Here is a 25,124-nt window from a genome sequence, read left to right as displayed (position 1 = left end):
AAATTAAGCTGGGCTAAAGTAGGACCTAGAGTTACAGCCAGGATCAAGATGTTAAACATGTAAAGATCTTGGAGTGTCAACTGCTATAACAGAAATCACAGTGATCTGGATACTAAAACCATGAATTCAATCTCAGGTTTGATTATTACATATTAATCTCAGAGTAATATTCCAAGGGAAGTAGGCACATTCAGACTAGTCAAGCAAGCCACAGCAAGAGACAAAGTCTCCTTTTCTATTCACCAGAGACTATACAACTTTACAGGACCACATGTGGCCAGTCAATATAGAGGGGTCCCCAAAACAGCTTGACCAGACAGCTGCCCTGACAGGCCTAGAGGCCCAGGCACAGCTTCTGTGACAGGCTTACTGGCAGGCAACACTAGATCCAGGAAAAGCCATAAGCTGACACCACCCAGGGATCCACCCAGGTGTGAGGAAGTACCTAACATCCCAAACTTTCCAACCATTAGATATGGTAGCCAGATGTCCTGGAGTATAGCACACACCTATTTTACAGATACCCCTAGACAATGTCAGCCAATCAGGGTCCTGAACCCTGGAAATCCCCTCACCCCAACTTCTGTTATGATAAAAACCTTACCCTGCTTTGGCTCAGGGCTCTCTGCTCTCACGCTTTGTCAGACAAACAGAGACTAAGCCCGGGAGCTTGAAGGTAATAAAGGCTCTTTGCTTTTACTTGTGGGATTCAGTCTCCGTGGTGGTCTTCTGGTGGTCCCTGCAATCTGGGCATAACAGCCAGGCCCACAGACTTCCTATGGGATCATCCAACTAGGTCCTTCCACTTTCTTTTCTCTCCATTTGAAAAGTCCATCACTATCATATTGCAAATATAAGAAACTAATTCATAAGTTCTCAATTATATTTCTGGTGGCCAAATGGATCACTTGTCCAGACAGAAGAATAAACTCAGTAATAGAATCCTCCAAAACAGTGTGGCACCAGGAGGGTGAGCGGGGATTGAAAGACAGATACTTCCTAGAGCAGAACAGAGCTCTTTCACATCCCACCCTCCTGAGCATACTTTTTCTCTCTGAATAAGACAATTAGGCAAGAAATACTTTGACCCTAAAGACTCAAATTGGAAATGTTTCTTTCCTTCTCCACTTCTTAAACACAGTCTAGATCTCATAACACATTCTGACTACCCCCTCTCTGCCCTCAATTTCTCCAAAATTTTATTCTCTCTTTTTTTTTTTTTTTTTTTTTTTTTTCTGGAGCTGAGGACCAAACCCAGGACCTTGCGTTTGCTCTACCACTGAGCTAAATCCCCAACCCCTCAAAATTTTATTCTCAAGAATAAAATATAGAAATGGCTCAGTAAATAAAATGTTGTTGCACAAGCCTGAGAAATGAAATTCAAATGCCCCAGAACTCAAATCGATGCCCAATGGGCTAGGCAGTCCACCTTTAACTCTAGCTCTTGGAAGGCAGAGATGGGGGATCTTTGGAGCAACCTGGTTTGCTAGACTTGCTGTATTAGCAAGTTCTGGGTTCATTTGAAACCCCGTCTCAACTAACAACATGGAGAGTGAGAGGGCAGGGGAGCCAGATCAGGGCATGACAGGCTCCTAGTAGTCCTGCCAGAGACCAGGCCTTAGTTTCAGTTTACTGGAGCTGGCTGGAGCTGAGCAAGCAGTTCTTGGGAAGACCACAACTCAGGGGCAACCAATCAGCAGGCACCCCACAGCCTTCTGCTAGCTAAAGGTAGCTTTCTCTACCCTGCCTCTGGAAAGTCCCTAACCACTAGAGCCACCTACCCATCCTATAACAACCCATAAAGTTTTTGTTTAAACCCACCAATCAACCCCCAGGCTCATCTCTCCTCCCTGGAATTCTCCTAAGCCTGCTTCAAAGGACCTGCGAGCTTCTCTCCAGGTTGCCATTTGCCACTTTGTCAGATGGTTAGACTGCAACATATCGGTAATTTTTAATAAATGCTCTTGCTGATTGCACACGTGATTGGTGGTCTTTTATGGGACCTCTCACAGACCTTAACAGAGTGCAATCAATAATCCTGACACTAACCTTAGGCCCAAGAATGCACACACATGCAAACACACAAACATACATAAATTTTTAAAATACATAATAAGCTGACAAAGCCATCAAGGCTCTTAAAGCTTTGATCCCAAGCCCCGAATTTTACTCTTCCACCAACTTTCTTGGACTTATATATACTTTGTACAATCTCATTTTCTCACAATCAAAAATCCACAGTTATTTACTCATTCCGTTCTACCAGCCTGACATAGCTTTTCCTGATACCCACCCAAGTAGGAGTTAATTAATTCCTACTAAGGCATCTAAGGTCTGTTTATCTTTGTCCTCTTTTTAGTACTTACCATATCATGCTTTGACAAATTCCACCATCACACACATGAGAATATGACAAATAGATACAGATGTTAAATCTCAACTGTCATTTGACAGTCTATCATTACACTAGTCTCCTCCCTCCCTGGCTGCTGCCCTAACAGTAGTTATACCATACCTTCAAATCCCTACTTAGCCTAGCATACTATTATCTGACTCCTGCATAGCACCTGCATATCTCATGCTTAGTTTAAATTGAGGATGTTTTAAAACACACACACACACCGCCACCACCACCACCACCACCACCACCACCACCACAACAACAACAACAACAAAATACCTCCTCTTATTTTCTCATATCCAGGGCCTGAGATAATCCTCCCCAATCCACAGCCAGACAACTAGATTCCTCCTTCTTTTCCCTCAGTAAGCATGTGTAGTGGTTTGAAAGAAAATGGTCCCCAGAGTGGTGCTATTAGGAAGTATGGCTTTGTTGGAGTAGGTATGGCCTTGTAGGAGGAAATGTGTCAGTGTGGGGGTGGGTTTTGAGGACTCATACATGGTCAAGCCATGCCCAGTATCTCAGATGACTTCCTGTTGCCTTCCGATCAAAATGTAGCCAGCACCATGTCTCTTCTGCACCACCATGTCCTGTCATGATGATAATGGACTAAACCTCTGAAAATGTAAGCCACTCCAATTAAATTTTCCTTTATAAAAGTTGTCATGGTCATGGTGTCTCTTCACAGCAATAGACAGTATGGGTTGATCATCCAATCCTCTGTAATCTACCTCCTAAATATCTTTGACATCTTTTCCTGATCTGAATTCTAGATTGCCATTGGCCTAATCCATACCCTCATTGCCTCTCATCTGGACTACAACAAGAAATTCTATGATCACCTCCCTTGGCACTGGACATGGTCTTCTTTATGGTCCAATTTATACTTCATAGTCTTATGTCAAAATGTTCATCAGAGTTTTCTTTTGCTTGGCTGCACCAATGGCTCACCAGGCCTGATTACAACATATAAAGTACTTCAACATTTTAAATTTCAATACCATTATAACTTATCCTTCTGCCTCTCCTCTGTATCTGTCCCATATGCAAAAGTCTTACTGAGTGTTACCCACTGAATGCCTGCACATCTCCCTCTCATGCTCATGGAACAGATCAGGGCTTATTCTTTATGACTGAACCCAAATATTTAAACTTCTGTGAAATTTCCTTATTTGACTTCCAAGGACAGAACAAGTCATCTCTGCATCATGTGTCAATAGTACCCACTCTTCTGTGTGGACTCTTCTATGGCAGTATATTATCAATAGTATGTTTCATTGCAGTTGTCTGTGTAAACCATCTCCCTTTACACTTCTTAAGAACTGTGAACCTGTGTGTATGTGTCTATAATTGTGCACACGTGTATGTAGATGCCAAAGGTCAAGGTTAGTGTTTTCCTTAGTCACTCTACACCTTACTTTTAAAAAACATTTATTTATTTGTGTGTATGTGTGTGTGTGTGTGTGTGTGTAAAATGCATGAAAATATTCACATGTACTATGGCATATATGTGGAAGTCAGAAAAAAAATTGTAGAAGTTGTTCTTTCTTTCCATCGTGTGGGATCCAGAGACAAATTCAGGTTGTTAAATTGGTGGGACGTGCCTTTACCCACTGAGCCATCTTGCTGGCCTTTTACCTTACTTTTAGAGATAGGGTCTTTTGCTGAACTCAGATATCAAAATTTGGCTAGACTGGCTGGCCAGCAAGCCCTAAAGAGCCTCCTCTCTCTGCTTCCACAGTGCTGGGATTATAGGGGTACATGCCTCAATGCCTGAAGTTTTATGTGAGTACTGAGGATCAAACTCAGATCCTAAAGTTTGTGAACAAGCATTTTACCAAGTGAGCTATCCTCCAGCCTAAGAATTGTGAATTTCTTAAGAACATCTTGTGATCAAGGAATCTATGACCTTCTTGAGAATAAGCACTATATATTTAATCTTACCTTTTTAGCCAGAAGGCTCAGCAAATCTAGAACTTGTATTTAGGAAAAGGAATCTATAAATTTCAGGACTTAGAAAACAAAAGGCTTTTCTAAGAAAACCTCTCTTGTCCAGGACCAAAGAAAATATGTCAGAAGCCTGAACCATTTCCAGAGGGAGAAGCAGAAGAATCTGAAGTTCAAGGTTATCCTTATCTACACAGTGAACTGAATGCCAATGTAGTATATATGATGTAAGGATTACGTCCTTAATTACATCACCAGCCTGTGACCACATTCCAGCCTAAAAAGCGGGCGTGCCCTCTTTTTCCGCACTCTCTCCTTCCATATTCTCACCCCTCCGAACGGTCTCTGTCTCTCCCTCCCTCCCTCCCTCCCTCCCTCCCTCCCTCCCTCCCTCCCTCCCTCCCTCCCTCCCTCCCAATAAAGCTCTAGAAAGGTAACCATAGCTCGTGATTCTTCCACCACAGCAACATCCAGTGCTCTCTTCCGTGGCATGGCCACTACAGGTGGCGGCCAACCACGCACACCACCACTTAACCAACATATGAGGCTCTGTCTCAAAAAAAAAAAAAAACAAAAAAACAAACAACCTATTTTTTAAATTAAAAGTTGGCAGGGAGGTCTCATCAATAATATGTTTAAGCAGAGATGTGGAGGAAAAGAATAAAAAGAACATTCAGAGTCCTTGAAGAAAAGTAGATTAGGTCTAATGCACACAAGTGTGAAGCCTAAGGTGAGAACATAATTGGTGTGGAAGAACAGCAAGTTTTCAATGAAGAGCCAGTTCGAGCCCCACAAAGAACTCTGACTTTCATCTCAATAAGAAGTGATGTGATCTTTTATAACAATTACTCTGATTGCTGTGAAAGAACAGACTATAGAGGGACAGGAATTTAAACAAGAACAGTTAGATTACCGAAATAATCTAGATGAAAGAAAATGGTGGCTTAAACAGAAATAAATGTGATGGTGGTAGAGTTTATTGCTTAAAATGTAGAGGATGTGTTAGCAAGATGGCTCAGCAGTTAAAGGCACAGAGTTCAACACCTGGAACCCACATGCTACATGCTAAAAACAAAGAACTGACTCCTGTAAGTTGTCCTCTGACGTGTACATATGTATACACACACACACACACAGAGAGAGAGAGAGAGAGAGAGAGAGAGAGAGAGAGAGAGAGAGAATAAATGAATGAATAAAGTTGAAGGTAGAGAAGGCATAATTTACTAATGAATTGAAGTCAGTCATGACCACAATTTACTGGTAAGGAAAACTAGATAAAAAGCAGAGTTGTTGAAGAATTGAGGAGAAAGATCTAGTGTTTGGTTTGGGATGTGCTCTGTCTGAGACACCTGTTTACTTCCTAATAATGATACTGAGTAGATATGGAGTGGTATTTGTGGAAGATGTCTGGACTTGAGCTTTAAGTCCCACAATGATTATAAAATCCATGTGGATATGAACAGAGAGAAAGTGGCAAGGTTGAGCCTTAGGGTGTTACAAAGTTGTAGAGATAAAGAAAGAAAAGCAAGCATAACTTGAAATCAATGACAAAAGGAAATTATAATGAGAAAAGCCCAGAGAGTTTTTATGGAAGCCAAGTGGAGAATGTCTCAAAAAGAATAGAGGCATAAAGGCATCCAATCAAAGAGAAGTCATGAGAGTCCAGGAACTACCCCTACTCTCATGCCCAGTTCATGTCTGATAAGTGTGCTAAGGCTGTTTTAGAGGAAACAAATAGTTTAATACATTATGCTGGACAAATAGATATATAAAATGCCTAAGAGTGAGGTTGAACTATTCCCTGCACCATGCACACACAACTACAAATGGATCACAGATCTAAATATACCAGGTATAAAACTATAAAACTCTCAAGAAAACAAAGGACTGGAGGCTGAGGAAATGGCTCAGTCAAGTGTCTGCTGTGCATGCATGATGACCTGAGTTCAGATCCCCAGCATCTATGAAAAAGCAGGGCATGCTGGGGATCGGAATGCACGCATTTGATCCCAGCACTTGGAAGGCAGAGGCAGGCAGATCTCTGTGAATTAAAGGCCAGCCTGATCTACAGAAGAGCTAGTTTCAGGACAGCCAAGGTTACACAAAGAAACCCTACCTCAAAAAATAACAAACAACAAACAAACAAACAAAGCAGAGCATGGTAGCACATGTCTGTAACCTTAGTGTCAGTGGGCTGGGGTGGAGACAGGCTGATCCTTAGAGTTCACTGGACAGATAATCCAGCTAACCAATGAGCTCCATGCTCAGAGAGACCCTGCCTCAAAACATAAGGTCAAAAGCAATAGAGCAGTATTCCTTAACCTTCCTAATGCTGTGACCCTTTAACACAGTTCCTCATGCTGTGGTGACCCCCAACCATAAAATTATTTTCTTGCTACTTCATTAAGTATAATTTTGCTATTGTTGTGATAGTAATATAAATATCTGATATGCAGGATATCGGACATGCAACCTTCACAGGTTGAGAATCGCTGCAATAGAGGAAGATACCCGATCAACCCGTGGCCTCCTGTAAGCTCTATAGCATGCACACAGAAGCACACAGTCACATATAACACACATACACACACACTTAAATCTTTGTAATTTTGTATTAACCATGGTTTCTTAGTTATAATAAAAATCATGATCAAAACAAAAAATGTTGATAAACTGAATTTTGTCAAAATTCAAGACCTTTGTGTGCTACTTCACATCAATTATGATGGCTCTTATTAAATAAGAAAACAAGCACTAGAGATCCGATGGAGAAACTAGAATGCCTATGCACTGTTGGTGGGGATACAAAATTGTGCACTTTACCAACCACGCCATCTCTCCAACCCCTCATCCTTTGGGGTATTTTTCTGAAACTTTTATAGGTTTAGGCTCATATAGTTAGGTCAGTGGTGCATTTGGAGTTGTTTTTGCTTGTGTGTGTGTGTGTGTGTGTGTGTGTGTATGTATGTATGTATGCATGTGGGCTTAGTTAGTTAAAAATAACCATTAAGAGTTGTTTTGCGGGGCTAAAGAGATGGTTCAGTGGTTAAGAGCACTGCCTGCTCTTCCAAAGGACCTGGGTTCAGTTCCCAGCGCCCACATGGTAGCTCATAATTGCCTGTAACTCCAGTTTCAGGGGATCTGATACCCTCACACAGACACACATGCAGCAAAAACCCAATGTACACTAAATAAATAAATAAAAAAAAAAAAAAGAGTTGTTTTGCGGGGCGGTGGTGGCACACGCCTTTAATCCCAGCACTCGGGAGGCAGAGCCAGGTGGATCTCTGTGAGTTCGAAGCCAGCCTGGACTACCAAGTGAGTCCCAGGAAAGGCGCAAAGCTACACAGAGAAACCCTGTCTCGAAAAACCAAAAAAAAAAAAAAAACAAAAAAAAAAAGAGTTGTTTTGTGCTAGTTAGGGTTCAACTTTACTCTCGTGCATTATGCATGTCAAGTTGTCCATCATAATTTATATTATTCTTCTGTCCTTAAAAAACAGCCTTAGGGGACTGGATAGATGGTTCAATGGTTAAGAGCACTGAGTGCTCTTCCAGCTAATCCAGGTTCAATTTCTAGCATACATGTCAGGCAGTTCACAACCTCCTGTAGGTTCAGCTCCCAGGAATCTGGCCTTCTGGCCTACACCAGCACCAACATGTGGCATACACTCATACATATACACGATTTAAAAAACAAAACAAAATAAACAACAACAACAAAAAAAAAAAAAACAGCCTTAGAACTTTTGTCAAAGCTGTGTTGGACATCTCATCTTCCATTATGAATCTCTACTTTATATTTTAGTTCTGGGCTTGAGGAGAGACCCTATCTCAAAAAATAAGGTAAAGCCAGGCAGTGGTGGAGCAGGTCTTTAATCCTAGCACTTGGGAGACAGAGGCAGGCAGATCTTAGTTTGAGGACAGCCTAGTCTACATAGTGAGTTCCAGGACTACAAAGAGAAACCCTGTCTTGAAATACTAAATAAAATAATAATAATAATAATAATAATAATAATGTAGAGAGAGTCATAGTGGAAGATGTCTGACACAGTAATCCCACCTCAAAACATCTACCCAAAAGAAATGAAGGCAGAAACTCAACACACACCTTTATAACTATACTCAGAGCAGCACTGTTCACAACAGCCAACAGGAAGATGCTACCCAACTGTTCACCACAGGCAAACGGATGGGTAAAAGATAACGTATACATACAATAGCATACTGCTTGGGAGAAAACGTTGACACATGGATGAACCTAGAGGACATGAGGCCAAACAAAATAAGCCAGCCACAAAGGACAAACATAATTTGATTCTACTTATATGAATTCACTAATTCATCCACTAAAGCAATCAGTTCACAGAAAGAGAAAGTTTCTAGACTATAGGAAGGGAGAACAGTTAGTATCTGAAGGCTTCAGAGATGGAAAAAGTACATAGATGGTACAATGTGAATACAGAATTTACAATTCAAAATGCTTAACATTTTTGTTACATGTATTTTACCATAGTAAAACTTTTAAAAGTAATTAGTAATGAATGCACTTATATCCAGAACATCAAATAGCCTGTGTCCAACTTAACAACAAACAAGCAAACCATTTTTTAAATGTGCCAAAAATTTCAATGGACATTACTCTAGCCACATAAAGGACCAATCAACACATGCAAAGATGTTTAATAAAATTAGACACTATGGAAATGCAAATCAAAACTTCATTGAGAAACCACTTCACAACCACAAGAGTGGTCAAAAGGACAAATGATTTTGCCAACACTAGTCTGAAATGAAAACCCTATGTTGCTGTTAGAGATATATAATAATGTAATCACACTAGAAAACAGTTTTATAATTCTCTAACTTGTCAAACACAGAATTGCCACAGGAAACAGCAATTCTACTTCTTAGTAAATATCTAAGAGAATAGAAAACATGTCCACCTATAATCCTAGCAGCCTGGGTACTGACTCAGAAAGAAAAGCAACAACAACAAACATATTCACACAAAATTAATGCACAACTCCAGTATTCACAGCAGCATTCTTCTTCCTTCCTTCCTTCCTTCCTTCCTTCCTTCCTTCCTTCCTTCCTTCCTTCCTTCCTTCCTTCCTTCCTTCCTTCCTTCCTTCCTTTCTTTCTTTCTTGCTTTCTTTTTTTTTTAGTTTTTTGAGACAGGGTTTCTCTGTGTAACATCCTGGCTGTCCTGGAACTCACTTTGTAGACCAGGCTGAGATTGGCCTGTCTCTGCCTCCCAAGTGCTGGGTGTAAAGGTGTATGTCACCACTGCAGGCACATTACTCTTTTTTTTTGTTTGTTTGTTTGTTTGTTTGGTTTTTCAAGACAGGGTTTCTCTGTGTAGCTTTGGAGCCTGTCCTGGAATTCACTCTGTAGCCCAGGCTGACCTCGAACTCACAGAGATCCACCAGCCTCTGCCTCCCGAGTGCTGGGATTAAAGGCGTGTGCCACCACCGCCTGGCCTACATTACTCTTAAGAACAAGAAGTGTTAACGATTTTCCAAATGACCATCAATAGAATGTTCAGCCAATAAATATTATTCAGTCACAAAAAGAAATGAAGTACCAATGTGTGCAAAACCACTAATGAGACCAAGAAACATGCTAAATAAAAGAAACCATACACAAAGTGTCTGCTATTATACAAATTCATTTATGGAAACTATGCAGAACACACAAAGTAGATTAGTGGTTGTCAGAGGCTGAATGCAAAGGGGTGGGAGACTGATTGCTAATGGGGATTCTTAAGATGTTGGAAATGTTCTTAGATTAGATAATGGATGATTTTATAATTATATGAATATATAAACAAACAAAAAATGCTAGACTACTTTTGAAGGGATGTAAGGGCAATTTTAAGATATGTAAACTACAACATTAAAACTTTCATAATAAAAATAAGAAAATGACTACCAGTTGTGTCTAGTTGCTGACAGACTCTTTAGGAGGAGGATTAAAGACAGACCAGCAGTTTAAAGTATCTCAGGGCTTTTTTGACCCAGCAGTTCTCCTTCAAGTTTTAAGGAGTTGGAAGGATGCACTGTTTTGACAACACAGTGTTTTTTTTGCTGCTACAAAGAAGTAATTTCAGGATGTTCAAGGAAGGGAAAAACTGGCTTCAGAGTAAAGAAGAAAAGCAATCTCTTCTAGAAGGGGAATTATAGAGTGTGCTTTGGGCTGCTGAGAATGAGTAAATGCGGGAGGCTGGCATGTGAACGCACGAGGACCTCAAGTTAGAAGGAAGCATATATACGCCAGTGCACTGGAAACGGAAAGCAAGACAAACTGCAGGACAGAAGCTCCCTTTGGGGAGGGGTACAGTAGAACAAGAGAAGATAAACCTGAACTATAAACCAGAAACCAGCTGAAGGAATGTGGATTACTTTATACATATATAATTTATCAGGAACAGCTCCGGGGATATTTGAAAAGAGAGTGACACGATTTCCATTTTTTACTTTCTAAATTGAATTTTATGACTTGACATTACCATTCACATTATTTAAGTCCTTAAATATTGAAGAGATATATAGTATATTTAAAAATTAAAAAACACCTCCATCTTATTCCACTAGTTTTTCATCCAATAAACTTTCTCCCATGGAGAACCATATATGGCCACGTGCTACATACCATTTGAATGAACAACGGGCTACATATAAAAATGTACATCACATGGTCTAGGTCTCCTGTAGACTATACTATCTAGGTTTGTGTATGTATACTTCAGTGCTAACACAATGAGGAAGTTAGCAATGGTGCCTTTCTCAGGCTGTATTTCTGCCAATTAACACACGACCACATCAGTTCCTCATGTATCTCTCCCTCAATAGTATATACTACAGCAGGCTCTATGGGGGTGAATTTCTTTCCCTCTCTTTTTATAAAAATGGAAGCGTCTCATACACACCATTCTGTACTATGCTTTTTTTCAGGTCGACAAAGCTTAGGTAGCTTTCCATTTGAATAAAGAGCTACCTCACTTTTTTTATAGCTACATTGTACTGCATCCCATTGTTTATTTGTGCCAAAATTTTATTTCATCATATATTTAAAGGGCATTTAGGTTGTTTTCAATCCTTACTATTAAAAACAATACTTCAAAAATAGCCTTGTACATATGCCACTTCCACATGTAAAAATATGTCTGCAGGATACATTCCTGGAAGTGAGACCGAGGGCTCAAAAGGTGTGTGTATTTACAACATTGATACATTTTTCCGAATGCTTTCCTTAGAAGTTACATCATCCCATCCCATCAGCATTGTATGAGCACCTGATCCCTTACACCTCTGCCAATAAGATATATTTCTCCATTTTAATTCTGTCTTGGGAAACCTAATCAGGTTATATGCAAAAGAGGATAACCCCATTTACATTTAAAATTGGATAAATATAGCATATGCTCCTTGGATAAATTTAATTTTGATTGGGAGAAGAAAATGTAAAACTACATATTTCCATGCTGCCTAGAAACAAGTTCTTTCATTTCCTGCTGTGAAAAAAAAACCACACATTTCATTTTAGTTCTCAGGTATCTGGGGAAAGCAAAAGGGGAATATGATGCCTGAAGGGCAGCTGGACCCATGGGCAGGGTCAGTACAAGGAGGCAGCTCCTGGGTGCTCCAAGTCAGAAGCAAGGCTGTGTGGGCAAGGCCAGAACCATGACAGCAACAGGTAGAGTCGGAGGTGAGGAAATTTCCAGTGACCAAGAAGAAGCATCATCAACTACTGGAGAAATGGGAATTTTTCAAAGTAGACCATGAAACAAGTATTTTAAAACACAACATGGGATTCTTTTTCTGCCTCTCTGGCACCCAGGAATAAATGTGCTTTATTTCCCCTTCTTGCTTCCTGCATCAACAACTGTAGCCTATTGAGGCCAAAATGTTCCTCTCTCTTTTGAAAGGCTACTTCCCATGGTTCCCCTAACAGACTGGAAATGTCCTAAGGACAGAGGCTAAAACTTCCTTCCTATTACCTTATATTTCCTTCTATTTCCCATAGATTTGTTTTTAGGTCTATATTAAAATATTTTACACTAATTCAAGCCACAGACCAACCCCATCACTTTGTGAAACTCGCCACCACTCTGACGCCATACTGAGACAGCTGGACTCCCATTACACAGAAACTCAGAATACCTGAGGGGATGTCTTCTACTGAAAGATGGCTTGCTGTCTGTACTAGCTCTTGCAAAAGTTTTTTCTGCCTCAGTCTTTTCTCTCTTAGAACATTTTTAAAATTGTTGATACACTTGTTGAGGTAAATGGTCTCTGCACACACTTGCTCTAAACTCAGTTTGCCTTGATCAGGAGAGTCAGGCCTGGAACAAGTCTCATTTCCCAGACATGGGGCTATAGGGAAACTGAGCAATGAGTTGGCAAGAGGTGAGCTATTAGAAGCAAGAGAGAAGTTGCTTGGGTCTTGAGGCGTCTGATCACCCTGTGTAGAGATGCCTACTCCACCAGAGACCACACTGAGAAAGCTCTCACTCCCCTGACTCCCAGGACTCTCCACTGAACAATCATGGGCACCACCCGAACTCGCTGTCCTGAGAAGTCTGTCACTGTTCTCTGACTGGGAACCACTTTCATTGCTTTCCAGGTCCTCAGGACTGACAGATCCATTGTTTTCCAGCTTCTGAAACACCCCCTGAAGAGCCAAACGAAAGTGGTGGATTGCTCGGCTCAGCTTAGTTGAGTAAAATTTAATTTCTACATCCTCATCCTCCTGGGAGCCACTTAGAACACAGGAGGACTTATCAAAGACATCCTTAAGGACTTGGGCAGCACAGTTCTCGTCTTCATTTAGGTCAATATGAACCATGTTACTGAAAGTCTCAGGCCCTATGATCATTTCCTCCACTGTGCTGTCAGAGCTCAGAGTGGTAAACCTTCTAGACTTGTCTGCCAAAAGGTCCTCTAGCTGCCTCGAGCTCAGAATATCAAGTCCAGCTTCACAGCCTAGAATCGTGTCCTCTGCATTCACCCTCTCTGCTTTCCGTGATTTGGACAATGAAAGACAACTGCTGTCCTTACTGTTACCGCTGCAGTCAGTTTGTGGTTTTGTTACTTTACATGCTTCACGGTCTTGGCTGCCCTGTTTGAAAATCTGTGATTTCCCATAATCTTCCTCTTTTGACAGTAACACCGAGGAAGACTCCTCAAGTTGACAGAGGGGAGACAGCTTATCACAATGATCACTGATTACCCGAGATGCTCCTGATGTTCCTTCTACTTCATCCTGCAGCTTAGACATATCACTCTGTTTTGTTAAACCATCCTTTGGTAAGAAGCAAAGGCCTTGCTGCTCAGAACTCTGGGGTCCTCTATGTTGATTCTGAGTCCTCAGCTGGTCTGGTCCCATCATGTATCTTCTGTTCCCTGTTTCCATCTGAAGAGCTGGTTTACCCTGATTTAAAGAGTTCCAACTACAGTCTTGAAGTTGTTGCAAGCATGCTAGAGACTCCTTTGGGGGATTCTTACACCCTTGTGGCCACACTGGCTCTTCTCTGGTAGCAACCCTGACTCCCACACTCTGCAAGAGGATAGATTTCTGCAAGATGAGGTCCCTGTGCTCTAGATGAACAAGTTTCACCACAGTGGGCCGGGGAACAGGAGCTGTGCCTGCCCTGTATGCCTCTCTGATGTACCTGTTGCACTGCATACCATTAACACAGAGGTGCTTAGCTAGGAAGTTGTCTACTAGCTCCATGGTGTTTTCCCCATCATGTTCAGGAAGCCCATATAGATAAAGAACGGCTTCCTCTCTTTCTACATGGGGTTCCAGGGCCTTTTCTCCATCACACACCTTGACCAGAGAGCTGCTACCCACATGCAGGCCTTCTATTTCACTCAATACTGAGTCTACACAGCTAGACACTTCATCTACAGAGCCCCGGACTTGGCTCAAGTGCTGTTGCAGCTCAGCAATCTCAGACTGAAGACGACTGATACCTTGCAGCTCTCTGATGATATATTCTACTACATCTCCCAAAGGTTCTCGCTGTTCATGGCTACAGCTTTGGCCAGGGCCTCTGGACAAAAAGGGCCCAGCTTGGTTTCTCTCTGAAGGCTCTGAACAACTGGCAGGTGAGAGTTCCTGAGAATCAGACCCTGAAACACAGGCAGCAGAGGCCAGAGGATTGTTGGCTTGCTGCTCAAAGCTGCAAAGTTGGGCCAGGTCCCCATCTCTCTCTCCAGTAGTGGTGGAGTCTGCTGACTCACAGCAAGGGGGCAGGAAGTTGTCTTCTGGTAAGGATCCGGTAGGACCTGTGGACTTGCTCTTGACACCACATATAGTCTCTGCCCTAACCTTGTCTGGTGAGAGGCTGGATGAAGGTCCCAAGGTGAGCATGATTTCTTCCTCAGACTCTCGCAACAATCGTTTCATCTTTCCCTTCAGGAGAAGTGTTGGTTCTTTGCTTCTTTCTCTTATCTCTCGTTGGGATGCTTAATAGAAATTATCTTAGAAGAGCCTGTCCCGTTTTTTCTTTTCTTTTCTTTCTTCCTTTTATGGATTGGTTTTTAGCAATTATTGCTAGTTGAGGCCTTTGGCTTAGCTCAGAGTGATGCCTGGAATGACCTCATGCATGGGCCTCAAACCTGACACATGCCCCCAGTTCCTGGTTTGGCTCTTATCCTGTAGCTCATGAAAAAAAAGGGAAAACAGTTCACTCAGATCAGAAAGAAACAGGAAACTTAAATCAGACCAAGCTGTCAAACAGGGATAAGAACAATGCCTTCAAAGACAGTAAGAATCCACCCTGATCAGCCTTCCACTGAGCCTTAAAGGTCGCAGGTATCCCTGCTATTCCCTTGACTTCCTTTAAAATATTGATTCAAAACCAAATCAAGTCTCCTATGTTCTTAACAAGTACAAAGGCATCAGTATTGAGACAAGCTGCTGAGATAGGGATAAGGTAAGGTCAAGTAGTGACTTCTTACTTGAACCTTCGCAGAACTCAGCACTGGACTCTGACCGAGGGACGAACACGTAGATGTTTAACTACCACACACACCATTTAAAGACAAACACGGGAGGTTTCTTTCTTATCTGTTTTGTTTTTCTGGTGAGGATTCAGATATTCAATAGTTCATCTTTGTTTCCTGATAGCAACCATTCACTTGAAAAAGAGACGATGGCAAGTATTTCAGAGTTGAGGGAAGAAAAAGTAAAGTATAGGTGCAGCAATGTTCAGAACTCAAATGGCATTCAACATATTTAAATCTACTGGGACAGACAGCTTGAGGTCCACAAATAATAGACTCACAACAGAGTCAGATGAAGGCTCAGGTTGGAGCAGCTGAATCACTATCCAGATTCAGCTTTTCTGGGACTCAAGGTACTATATCTATATGACTGTACTGCTCAGGTATCAGAGGGAAGCTAACCCTCTGACTGGCTGGGGGACAGCAATGCATGGGACAAGCAGGGAGTTGGTTATATTACACAGGGTATTTTGCCATTCTCCAAAAACTACAGCTAGACCTTCTACCATTCTTGCTTCTGGTACTTAAGTCACTGGTAACTACTATAGGACAGAGGTGGAACTGATTATTAACTTATGGGGAGGGGCACACATTTCCTGTTTATTAGGAAGATACAAAATGTGGGGAGCAGAAGAGTGGAAAGTACAAAAGGGAAAACAGGGACTCGGGAGATGCATGGAGCTACCAATGCTCCACCGTCCTGCTAGCAACCAAGCAAGGGATGAGATGAGCTAGTGGGAGACACACTGTCTACACACTGTCCTTCAATTATTTGACATGAAATAGTTTCTCTGATTCTGTTTTTAAATTTTGTCATGATTTATAAGTCCTCTAAATCCTTACTAGAAGGGGAAAACTGCCTTAAAGAATAAAGCCGGGCAGTGGTAGCTCACGCCTTTAATCCCAGCACTCTGGGAGGCAGAGCCAGGTGGATCTCTGTGAGTTCGAGGCTAGCATGGTCTACAGAGCGAGATCCAGTAAAGGCGCAAAGCTACACAGAAAAACACTGTCTTGAAAAACAAAGACAAAAAAAACAACAACCAAACAAACAAAAACAAAAAGAATAAAGCTGACCTAATAGCAACTCATTTTCATGAAAAGTCACCGTCTACAATTAGTCTATGGGCCTAAAATTTAAAAGCACTGTACCTCCCTGGATTGAGAAGCAGCAGAAGGACGAGTCATGGGACTTGGAATAAAGATGAGCTGGTGCTACAGGAGATAACTAGGTCAAGAACCAAGAGACAGAAACTGGATGAATTCCTATTTCTTATCTCCCTGCCTTCTCTACAGCTCCTATAAGAACTCAACTTTAACAAGGAATTCCTCATCTAAGTAGACTACATATTTTGTGAGGTCACAAACAAGTCCAATCCACCCATTACTGCTTTAGCCTGAGTTTCAAGAAGCCAGGTTAATAGCAGCTTCTCCCTGCTCTAAACAAAGAGGCTTGTTTCCATATTAAACAAACAAATCAAACCTTCTTTCAACTGGTAGCCACTGCCTCTCCATGGACTGAACTTAACAATTACCTGCTGGGCATACCTATTCTGTAGTGGCACCAAACTCATTCGGTCATCCTGGTTTTTAGGTGCTGAAGCAGGGGATAAGCTCACTGTGTTACCTGAGGATTAACTAGTCACTCTGCTCAGAGCTCAACAGACTATAAGGAAAGGGGCAACCTGAGGACCCAGGAGACTCAAGTCAGCCTTCTTCCTCAATCTCTCTTTGCCACTACTGAATGAAATGGCAGGGGCTATGTAGAAGGATCATCTGATCTCCAAGTCAATTTGAATTAATAAATACATAAAGGAGATGCCAGGTATTAAGTTAAATGCCAGGAATATAAGAAACACTCTCTACTCTTTAATAGATTAGATTATATTATCCATGGATAATGGATGAGAAGGGATGACAATATGAAATGATATATGTTACTGACAAATTGTAATTAAAAAGTAAGTATTTATTATAGGAGTGAAAAATATGAAAGAAGTGATACACAAAACCAGGACAGGTAAGGCCACAGAGAATACTTCCTTTGGTGAATTCTCTGCTTAAATCTAGGTCTAGTTGCCATCAAAGTGTTCATGCTATCATTCTGCCTGTCTTGTTGGCCTATCCACTGTGGTCAATTCTCTAACTTCATGCACTCACTTTGAAATAAGCATACATTTATTCCCCCTAAGGAATGCTTGATGTTGGAAAAAATAATATAAGGCTGTCCTTCAAGAACTAGCTGTATTTGAAAAGGAAACACAGGAAAAGAAAATGAAGTAACCAGAAAGCTAAAGATTTAATGATGGAAAACTAAGAATTAGGGCTGGAGGTAGATATTTAAATTACATTTCATCAGTACCAACCTACTAAAACCAAGTCAAGAGAAACACTCCTCAGTATTCTTAAATGGCTGATTCACTTCTCTTCTCTCTGACTTGTAAAATAAACATGATTAAGAATGTGACTAGTTCTTGTAAAAAATGCCTCTGACCTAAATCTTGGCTTGAAGGAAACCACCAGAGACCTCTGGGAAACAGGCAAGGATTCTATGAACATATATCAAGCAGCCTCTCAGTTCTGTGAAACAATCCCAAAGGGCAGCAAGACAAGAACACCAAGGACCCTCCCCGAATCGAGGCTACGCGACCCCTGGGCCATTTGTCAGTGGTGCTGTAAGGTGACTGTGGTGAGAAGGCTGGTTCTAGGCCAGCCACAGCAGGTAGGGTGCTCTCAGGATGTGAGTCTTTGGGAAAGAATCAACTCCTAGACCATCATGGCAGAAGAAAGAGACCAGGGCCCAAGTACAAAGAGCAAATTAGTACAAATGAGAATGTCCTAGACCAGGAGCTTAGTCTAGTCCCAGCCCTGCAGTTTCTGGGATATGCCATTTCTCACATTCTTGTGGTCTACCTATGCTAATGGACTAGTTTTGTTTGGCTATTATAGTATTTTTTTTCTAAATTTTTAAACTGAAAGTATTTAGATGGAATAAGTACTCTAACTTCTCAAAAGCCACTTACTTAAAATTATAACCCTTGAACTAGAAGGGCATCCTTATTGTTACTGAATGGTAGGTTCTTGCTTAAGAGCCCACAATAGATATGAACCACATTACCAAGAAAATGTTCATTTATTTCCAAATTCCTAATGCCTGGTATAGGGCCTCACTATGAAAAGTACCAGGCCTAGCACATAGTGAGACCTTGGTGCCATGAGGAATTGATGGTAAAGCTGGATTAGAATTCCAGTCTCCTACTTTTTCTGATCCTCCTCTGTTTCCATGACAACATGAAAACTTCAAGGTTCAGGTTTCCTTCTAGACTAGTGACTAAAAACCTGTTTCAGTTGTAAAACTAAGGTGGAAATCTCTTCCCAGTAACATTTATTCACAATTTTCTGAAACTTACTTAGGACAAAAATTACCAGGCTGTCAGCTAGCTAATATCTGCCCAGTGTCTGAGGCTAGTGGAGAGAATCCTCAGTGCTGTTGTGATGGTCTCTCACTTGGCTCTTCCAGCAAGAAAAGCTGCCCTGATCCTTGTCTTAGTGATGAATAGAGCAGCACTCTCCCCACAGAAATATAATTCACATGGTATATTTTAAGTTCCCTAGAAAAAATATAAAAAGTAAAAGAAGCATGTAAAATTAATCTTAATATGTGTTTACTCAACCTCAAATCCAAAATATTATTACACGTAATCAATATAAAAATCATTCATTGTATATTTGTATTCTTTTTTATACTAAATCCTTGAATCTCATATATCACATCTTATTTTCCAAAACATCTTAAAGCAGTCTAACTAGCTGGGCATGGTAGCACATGCCTGTAATCCAAGAGTGTGGGTGTGCGGGGGTATGTACACATGCAGAGGTGTACATGCGATATTATGGTACATGAAGGATTTGGTTCTCATTTTGTAGGATCTGGAAACAAGACTCAGTTCATTAGACCTAAATGTAAATGTCTCGAGCCACAGAGCCAACTAACTGGTCCACTCCCAACACTTACGAGGTAGAGATAGGGGAGCAAGATTTCAAGGTCTTCTTCGGCTATATAGACAGTTCAAGGACAATCTGAGCTACAAGAGACTGTTTCAAAACAACAACAACAACAAAAATCAAAGGCTAAACAGTCATGTGTGGCCAGTGGCTACCATACTAGACAACATGGATCTAGAATTCTGGGGTAGGGATTAATCTAGATAGGCTCTAAAACTTGTGAGTAGGTACCAAGTGTAGAGAAGAGCGTCATCACAGTGACAGTGAACTCTGTTACTTTCACTCATCTTTTTACCTGTTTACTTTGATCCTAGTTGGAAGTAGCTCATTTCTGCTTATGGACAGGCTCACTCCTCCTTAAGGCTACAAAAAACCAATATCAAGCCCTAACCACAAAAAAAAGAGACCTTTTTTCCCTCTCCATCCTACCATTTGTCAATATCTTGTAGCTTTGTGTAGCTTCTTTCCAATATTCTGGGCAAACTACAGGACAAACATGGTTACTTCCACAGAAGTTACCCATTCACATGGAGGGTTTGGAGACCTTGCATGAGCAAGAGTGTGATATTAATGCAGCTAGGTGCAAGGTCTACAAGAGGGGCAGATGATGATGGCAAAAGAATCACTGATTTAGAATTTTCAGTTTACATGAGTCTCACTTATCATTACAACCCTGTAAGGCAAGAAGAATTATTATTTTGACCTCATAGAAGACAAAACTAGAGCTTTAAGAGGGCGAATTAGACTTGACCAAGGTCATTGAGAAAGGCTAGGATTAAGTAAGTTTTCAATTTACAAAGTTAGGGCTCTTGCACTACACATATAAACAGACAAATTATATGCATGTGTATATACACACATGCATTATATGCATATATACACACACTCAAAGCTGGGAAAGCTTAGGATGGACATTTCTGTTTATATGGCATATGTATGCATGAGAGGCATGTACACACCAGACTAGACAGTATAGCCCCTCTCCACACATTTACAGAAGAAAGATGAAAAGGTTTCTGAATATACCTAAGAACAGGAAGGTTACCTAAGTGCATGTATAAATGTGTGGAGGAACAGATGATCTCTATATATGAATGTACACAGAGGTAGAGATAACTTATATGCATTCATATAAGATGAATAAAAGGTTGTCTATATGCAATGTATATACAGGAGAGGACCAGGTAGGTTATAAACACACATAGGCATGTCAAGACAGAAACTATGCAGACATCCAACAGGATGGATAAGCAGTTGTAGATATACAGCAGAGTACCCACGAAGAATGGATGGCCAGATTATCAGTACCCAAACACGTGTATGTGAAGATTCGACCCCAGTGCTGAGTATGCTATTTTCCCCTCATTATAATGACTAGCAACTTGGCTCAAGCAGTTATATAATTAATGTAGCTGCTCCATATTCCACCCACAAATGCTTTGCTTTTGTCCCTCTTGTCGTTCAGAGTCAATCATATATTTAATATCACTTACCTTGCTGCTGCAACCAAAATAAGGTTAAGAAAATGAAAAAACATTAAAGCCACAAATTCTCAAGTTTTAGAAAGCAAGTGCTGCCTTTAAAAGGTAATCCATCAGAAGCACTCCTTAGACTGAAGAAGCCACAGGATGAACTTTCTGAGCCACAGCACAGCCGCCTGCCCAACAACCAACAAACAGCGCCAAGGAGCTATAATTCTCAGCTGCACCCTGCTGGCTGGCTCCTCCGTGCAAAGTTGCCGAGAGGAACAATGCCTAGCAGAGAAATCCCCTCAGTGAAGGCGGGGCAGGAGTCTGGTGGCTGCAAATCTAGGAATCCAGTCTGGTCCACACCTCTCTGCCGAGGGGAGATTCTGAAGACCAGGCTGCTGAAGGCAACAGCAGGAAACTTCAACTGGATGTGGAATTCTAACTCAATCCTTTCCGGGCTTTGAGACTGAGAGGAAAGCAGGGCAGCTCCGGCTCCCGCTTCTGCTCCTCCTCCTCTCCAGCTGCTTCCTGCCTGCCTGCACCCTCCCATAGGGCACCAGCCCTCCTCACACGTTGCTGGCGCACACACCCCCTTCCCAGCACACTCACGCACACACAATCCTGCCAGCAAGCTCACTCACACACCCTGGGTGAGTGTCTCTCCCTCTTGCTAAATATAGATCTTACTCTCTCTCCCTTCCCCCATTTTCTTCCTTCTTTCCTCCCTATCCTTCTTCTCTCCTGTCTTTACACCCCTCTCACATCTTTAGAATTTAAGAGAGATGTACCACAGAGCTCTATACTTTAAGGAGCTCCAAATCTCAGGGGGAACCCAGAATACAGCTAGCACACAATACAAAGACAGATTTCTCTTCTAGTAAAATAAGCTCTGGATTGGTTTACCATACATAAGGTCTGTCTGTCATCAGCCTTTAGAGAAGCTGAAGGACAGGGACAGTGACCAAGTGCAGTTCACATCAAATCGTGCCATTTTCTCACAGTTTACATCCTCAAGCAGTTTCTCTGAACAGCTACTGCAAAAGAATTCCCTTAGGCTATGGAGATACAGTGACTAGGGAGGAGGGGAAACTGAGTTAAACAAAATGGGTCTCAACTGCAACAGTCAAGACCAAAGGCTGCTTTGGGAATCCAGAATTCAGAACTTGGCAACCCAAATGAATACAACATCAGTCCAAAGCTGTCTAAGACGCAGAGTCCTATTTTCATGATCCCCAATATCCCAGCTTGCCTTTCCCAATGGCAGCCTTATGTCTACGGAGATTTTTCTGGTCTAGTTGTTCTCATGTTTTCCTAATCCCAACAATTCCACAAGTCTCTGTAGGATGTACTATGAAATCAAGCATCTTTATCTTCAAAGAACACTCAGACTGCTCACTGTAACATATCTGAGTATAACGTAGGTACCACTGAAGCTCTGGAACATAAAGTGGCAGGTACATGAAACACGCTCCCTTGGTCCACTCTGCAGCCACGGATGGGAAAACACTGCTCACTGTGCCTAGCCCTGAACTGCCAGTAACAATCCAGTCACGCTGCCTCTCTTCTGCCTTCCCTGAACCTGGCACAATGAGAAAAGGCCTTCCTCTTCCTCAGGTCAAAATCGGGAGGCAAACTTGACTGATTCGGCATTTATCTCAAACATTCCTGTAGCAATCCACAGAAGACTTTTGCCCATCTAACCCAGAAATCAGGTGTATGTCAAGGTAGGCAGTCCTATGTGACAGGTAAAACAAAGCTTTGACTTATTTAATCTTGGCTTGTTTGAGGCAGTATCTTACTTTGTAGACCAGGATAGTTTTGAACTTGCAGTGATCCTCCTGCTTCTGCCTCCCAATGCTAGGATTACATGTTCCTAAGCCATTATGTCTGGCTCCAAACAAGATTTTAAATCAATCATGATCTCCATATCTTATCCAAGATCCCAAGGAGAAAGGGTTGGTTTCAGAGCCAACATTTGCCTCCTTGCTGCCTTCTTCCAATAACACTGATTTCCCCTCAGCCAAGGCAGAAAAATTAGATTCCAAAAGATGCTAAATAACCCATTTCTTAACCATCCACCTCATTATGCAGCCAACACTGACAGCAGAACAAATACCTCCTAACCCAGTTGGGAGCTGGCTAGATGACAGAAGAGATAAGGGCTGACAGCACAACTATAACCACATCTAAATACAGAGGAAGAAAATAACTTGAAAACTGTCAAATTTCAGTGGAAGCCACAGCCAATTTACTGTGGAGTTCCCCAGGCTTGAGCCAGGAGAGGTACAGGGTTTAACACAAATAGAGGAAAGACTGATTAAATCAGAATCCTTCCCCAGCTCTGCAGCCAAGCATAAAGAGTCAAGAACGGTAACTGTCCTTTACGAGGTCTGGGTCCAGGCATTCTAAAATGAGGGAAAGCTCACACTATCAAGAACAAGGAAGATTCCCCAGCACCAGGGCATTGCCTAAGCAACCTAGTTCTTCATGCCCTATCCACCGGTGGGGTTCCAGGGCTTGGTCGAGGACTCAAGTAGTATTACAAAGGCTAATGGATCCTGTCTTGTCCATCTGTCCAAATGTGTGCATCCCATCTCCTAAGCAGCTCTGGCTTTCTAGAAAAACAATGGCTCAGAGAATGGAAGATATGTTCAAGACATCAGAAAGCACAAAATTCGCTATCTCCCATTAGAGCCTTCAAATTTCACATGAGTGTTCACATCTTTGACCACAAATTATTCTTGTGCTTACCACTGCTCCATGCTTTAAGCAAGAGCAAGGAGGATGTGATGGTTAATCCTGTCAACTTGATAGCACTCAGGCATTTTTAGGTGGAAAGAGCTGCCCTGAATGTAAGTGTACTTACATTCTGTACTGGGGTCCCAGACTGAATGAAGAAAAGGTAAACAAAGCCCCAGTGTTCATCTCTCTCAGCCTACTAGCTGTCTACTCAATGTGAGCAGCCGTCTCACGCCCACGCCACTGTGCCTTTCTCACTATGATGGACTGCGTCCTCCAACTACGGGCACAATAAATCAATCCTTCCTGAAGCTGAGCTTTTTCGTCAGGAATTTTGTCACAGCAATGAAATAAACAACTAATACAGAGGATAAAGGGTGATAAAGAGCAGTCAGCATAAGCTCTGGTAACAAAGAGGAGGTTCCTTCAGCCACAGTCCTACAGGGCTCAGTTTTGGACATCATATGACCACAAAATAATCAGCTCTCCTCTGGGATGGATAGTAGGCCATTTTTATTTCTTTGGCTGTACGAGCAACAATATAGCCCCTTTGTCACAGTGGATCTGGCCCTTGATAATCTCATGTAGGCTAAGAAGATGAGTGTCCACCTCAGCTGAGAAACGTCCTCAAAGCTAGCCTGCTCTAGAGTCCACTGGGCAGAACTGGGAAACAGATTGGGTTAAGAAGGGAAAGGCATTTATCCAGAAACTCTGAAATGCTTTCAACAGACATTCTCAAGGTCTGGTTCCCAATTTAAATCTTTGCAGGGATTTTCGCCTAGAGACAGATGAGTCAAGATGGAAATTCAAAATGAGACACTGACACTCACGCAGAGTTGTAGGAAGGTTCAGAGTGGCAGGTGCTCTAATGGGGAGCTGAATGGATGCGTTAGTCAGGAGATCACCTGGTGCATAAAATCCTCTTCAACTAAAGCAGTTATATACGACCACAGGGTCACTGGGGAGGGCCTCAACAGTCACAGTTCTCTCCCTCAAATAACCAGTCTAAATCTCCCTAAGGTCAGATACAACTAGTCTGGAAGCAGAGAACACACCTACTCCAAACCTCTGGCCTCCCTTTTCAGATGTCACTGCCAGGGACTGGCTGGGTCAGGACCAGCAGGTGTCTAGCTTGTCTTCCCAAGACAGCAGTCATAAATATGGATACAAAGGATGGGGAAACTCAGTTCTGTTTTACATAGGAGTCAGTTTGTGACTATTTTCCTTCTCTACCACTAAGAAAACCCAGAAGCATCACGAAGAGGCTGACATGTGGCCACACAGCTGGGATTTCTTTTATGCGTGGGGAAAATGGTTTGTTCTGGTGGCTAAGAAAAGTCATTTTTTTCCCTCCATATAGAATTATGTTCTCCCCAAACTATTCAGCAACTATATACAAGCAGAGAATGATGGGCAATGGGAGGTGTTCCCCTTCCTTCCCCCAGGAACACGCTGCCCTAAGGGAATGATGAACCTGGCAGAGACATACTGAGTTTACTGATGTGCTGAGACAGAGCTGCCATGCAGCCCAAATGCAACCTGACAAGCTGCAA

The 25,124-nt window shown here is 41.9% G+C and overlaps 1 protein-coding gene across 13 annotated transcripts in view; it reads right to left on the bottom strand.

Annotated features, from left to right (window-relative positions):
* Positions 1-25,124, bottom strand: part of Unc13b (unc-13 homolog B) — a 211,657-nt gene that overhangs the window by 36,638 nt on the left and 149,895 nt on the right. For 4 of the 13 annotated variants that reach the window (XM_076564067.1, XM_076564069.1, XM_076564068.1 and 1 more), the window contains exon 1: positions 12,512-14,897. The exons of the other annotated variants lie outside the window; for them this stretch is intronic. In XM_076564067.1, coding sequence (XP_076420182.1) covers positions 12,512-14,762 — 2,251 coding nt within the window. In that variant the 5' untranslated portion in view covers positions 14,763-14,897. Of the gene's footprint in view, positions 1-12,511; positions 14,898-25,124 lie in introns of those variants that run through there. 13 annotated transcript variants of the gene reach the window in all.

The sequence above is a fragment of the Peromyscus maniculatus genome, chromosome 2 (genome assembly GCF_049852395.1).
Source record: "Peromyscus maniculatus bairdii isolate BWxNUB_F1_BW_parent chromosome 2, HU_Pman_BW_mat_3.1, whole genome shotgun sequence".
Taxonomy (NCBI): domain Eukaryota; kingdom Metazoa; phylum Chordata; class Mammalia; order Rodentia; family Cricetidae; genus Peromyscus; species Peromyscus maniculatus.
The sequence above is the reverse complement of the archived record's forward strand: the minus strand, read 5'-3'. Positions and strand labels throughout refer to the sequence as shown.